Source organism: Myzus persicae, unplaced genomic scaffold (genome assembly GCF_001856785.1).
Source record: "Myzus persicae strain clone G006 unplaced genomic scaffold, MPER_G0061.0, whole genome shotgun sequence".
Lineage (NCBI taxonomy): Eukaryota > Metazoa > Arthropoda > Insecta > Hemiptera > Aphididae > Myzus > Myzus persicae.
In genome coordinates, this window is record NW_019101730.1 from 2,641 (window position 1) to 5,686 (window position 3,046).

At 31.0% G+C, this 3,046-nt stretch overlaps 2 protein-coding genes across 2 annotated transcripts in view; one reads left to right on the forward strand and one right to left on the reverse strand.

Annotated features, from left to right (window-relative positions):
* Positions 1-375, forward strand: part of LOC111030302 (transcription factor Adf-1-like) — a 2,652-nt gene extending 2,277 nt beyond the window's left edge. The window contains exon 4 of the mRNA XM_022309725.1: positions 283-375. Coding sequence (XP_022165417.1) covers positions 283-375 — 93 coding nt within the window. The remainder of the gene's footprint in view (positions 1-282) is intronic.
* Positions 376-1,343: 968 nt separating this feature from the next.
* LOC111030301 lies at positions 1,344-2,250 on the reverse strand (the record flags this gene model as incomplete). Its single annotated transcript, XM_022309724.1, has 1 exon — positions 1,344-2,250. A coding segment is annotated over one exon (907 nt), but the record flags the coding sequence as incomplete, so codon positions are not given.
* Positions 2,251-3,046: the final 796 nt, after the last annotated feature.

Sequence of the window (3,046 nt, forward strand, 5' to 3'; positions counted from 1 at the left end):
AATAAAAAAAAAAATCAAGTTGTCAAGTTTTTCGAGTTATCGCAACTCGACTGTATAAAGCCTTACTAACAACCTTGAAACAAATGTTTTCATTATTCGGAATGTGCCATATGCTTAATTGCTCTGTATTTAGTTTTTAGTAATAGTAGTTACATTCTCTCTTTGTTATTTTCGTTTACTACTCTCCTCGACTTCACACATCCACTTTTTGGCTTTTCCACTTCTTATTATTTATATCCTTATATTAGTCATATCTGCTACTTTATATTATTTTGTCAATAGGTTAAAAACTTGGCTGAGATCAAAAATGGGCCAGGATCGGCTTACAGGGTTGGCATTATTAAACATTCACAGATCTATAGAAATAAATGTTGATGATGTAATTGATCGATTCACAAGTCTTAAAAAAAGAAATATAGATTTTGTTTTGTAATAAAAATTCTTTAATAAAAGTGCTAAATTAAATAATAAAAATGCTTTGTTTTTTTATATGTCTAAAAATGTTTTTAATTGGTAGGGCGGTTTACTCCTCTTAATATCGCCCCCCCCCCCTAGGTGAAGTCTCAAATACGCCACTGTTTTTAGTGACAGAGAAAATAGTTTATCAACTGAAACACCGCCAACTAAAAAATCCAAATATATACCTGCACAATATCTTCAACGATCAAACGAACGAAATGAATTAATTAAAAAAATACAAGCACGCAATGAGCAACTTTTAACGAGGGAGGAAGAAAAATTAGACGAAATTGACATGTTTTTCAGAGGTTTAGCTATAACAGCCAAAAAATTTCCGACTAAGGGAAGAATTGAAGCAAAAAAAAAAATATTTGCATTAATGACCGAGTTAGAGGAAAAATATTTAGCACAAGAACAACCAATTCCTCAATTTCAAGCTATTCACCAACCTCATCATCTTCACATTCCGTCAGAAAACATGTATAATATACAGTCAGTGTCTACGAATCAATCATCTCCATCAACAAGTGTATATTCGGATACTACGTCATGCTCACAATTTAATCTATATAATATGGATGATGCAACTATGTAACTATTTTAATAAAAAAGATATTTACTAATGATTTAAAAATATTGTTTATTTTATGGAATAATACATGTTATTTCGTACAATAGGTTGGTAGATATTATTTTTATTTTTTTTCCAATGTTAAGTAAAATATAAATAGGTAATAATAATAATAAAAAAAATATACTGTTTGATATATATATATATATCAGAATGCAGGTACCTAGTAAAGATAACGTACTTGATGAATACAACAGGTAGTTTTTTAAATATATGTAAACAAATTTAAACATTAAACGTATAGCTGTTATAGTTATAAATCATTTTGCCATGATACTGCTCCTTCATTGTTGAAAAATGATTTGAACGTTTCTCTTACACCAAAACCTTCTGCATTTGAGAAACCACCAGATCGTGAAAATGAAATTATATTGTCAGTAGGAGGCGTTTGTTCCGGTTCATATTCATAATAGGGATTTTTATTTTTCTCCAGATATCCTTCTCTGAGCATATTATGCAAACAGCAAGCCACCCATATAAGATCATCACACGTACTTGTTTTTAAATGTATAGGTTGGTAGAAAATTCTGAATACTTGGCTTAATAAGCCAAAAGCATTTTCTGTTACTCTACGTGCACGGCTCAATCTGTAGTTGAAAATAGCTTTCGTTTTATCGGCTGTAGCCGTTTTTTTTGTATAGGGTTTCATAATATGCTTATCCAAACGAAAAGCTTCGTCACCCACAATGACATGAGGCACTACTTTATTTGACCCGGGAAGTGCACATTCTTCTGGGAAGCCAAATGAGCGATTAAGTATTTGTTTTCCCATATTCGATTTTAAAAAAATCCCGCTATCCCCTTCTTTCCCGAAAGAGCCGATATCAACTGCGACAAATTTATAATTGGCATCTACCATTGCCAGAAGCACTATAGAGAAAAAATCTTTATAATTACGATATAGTGATCCCGATTTACTGGGACATCGAATTCTTATGTGTTTCCCATCAATAGCCGATATACAATTTGGAAAATTCCATTTGTAAGAAAATTCCGCTGCTTTTGACATAAAGTTAATAGTTTTTGTATCAGGCATAAAAATTGGAATTAATTTCGTTTTTAAAGCAGCTAACGTTATTTTGATTATCACACTTATATAACTATAGTTTACTCGAAATCCAAATGATAGTGAACGCATTGACTCACCAGTAGCTAGATATCTATTAAAAATTAAAATGTAAACAGAACCAGTTAAATAAATGTCCGTGTAATTTATTAAAATTTAAAATTTACCTTAGTGTGATCGCTAACTTTTCTGCTGGTGAAATTGGTTTTTTATTTCTATTACTTGGTGGTAAATTTATTTCGTTTTCAACCATAGAAAGTAAAAAATCAAACTGTTGAATATTGACACGAAAAAATTCACGAAATTTTATGTTATTATTTTTTAAATGTCTATTAATTAACACTTCGTAAAAACCTTCTGTATATCGCGATACTTGAACATATCATCTGTTCGCTTTTTTTTTGGTTTTAGATAGGAAAATATAAAATCTTCTTCATCTTCTTCTTCCAATAATAAAGTCAAAATGTCATTATTATTAATATACATCTCCATAATAATTAAAACAAAACTGTATTAATTATTAATTATAATTAAAATCACACACGCGTCTGTATGTGGACAGGTTTGCGAGTGAACTGAACATTATGTACTATTGTACTCTGTAGCTACTAGTTACCCAAATCGCCGCGACATGTCGCGTTTAGTAAAACACAACAGAAAAAACGCGTCGCGACGACAAGTCGCGATGGTCGGTCGCGGCGACAGGTCGCAGCGACATGTCGCGCCTTGGAAAACGTACCTTTAACGACCTATTTTAAATTTTCTACTTTTTAAAATTTATTTTTCATTTAGTTATTATAACAGTTTTCGATGTAAGATTCCTCATAAGTTGTTCTTACGTAAATCAAATATTTTTGATTATGAGGGTTATAGGTCAAATTCGTCAAAAT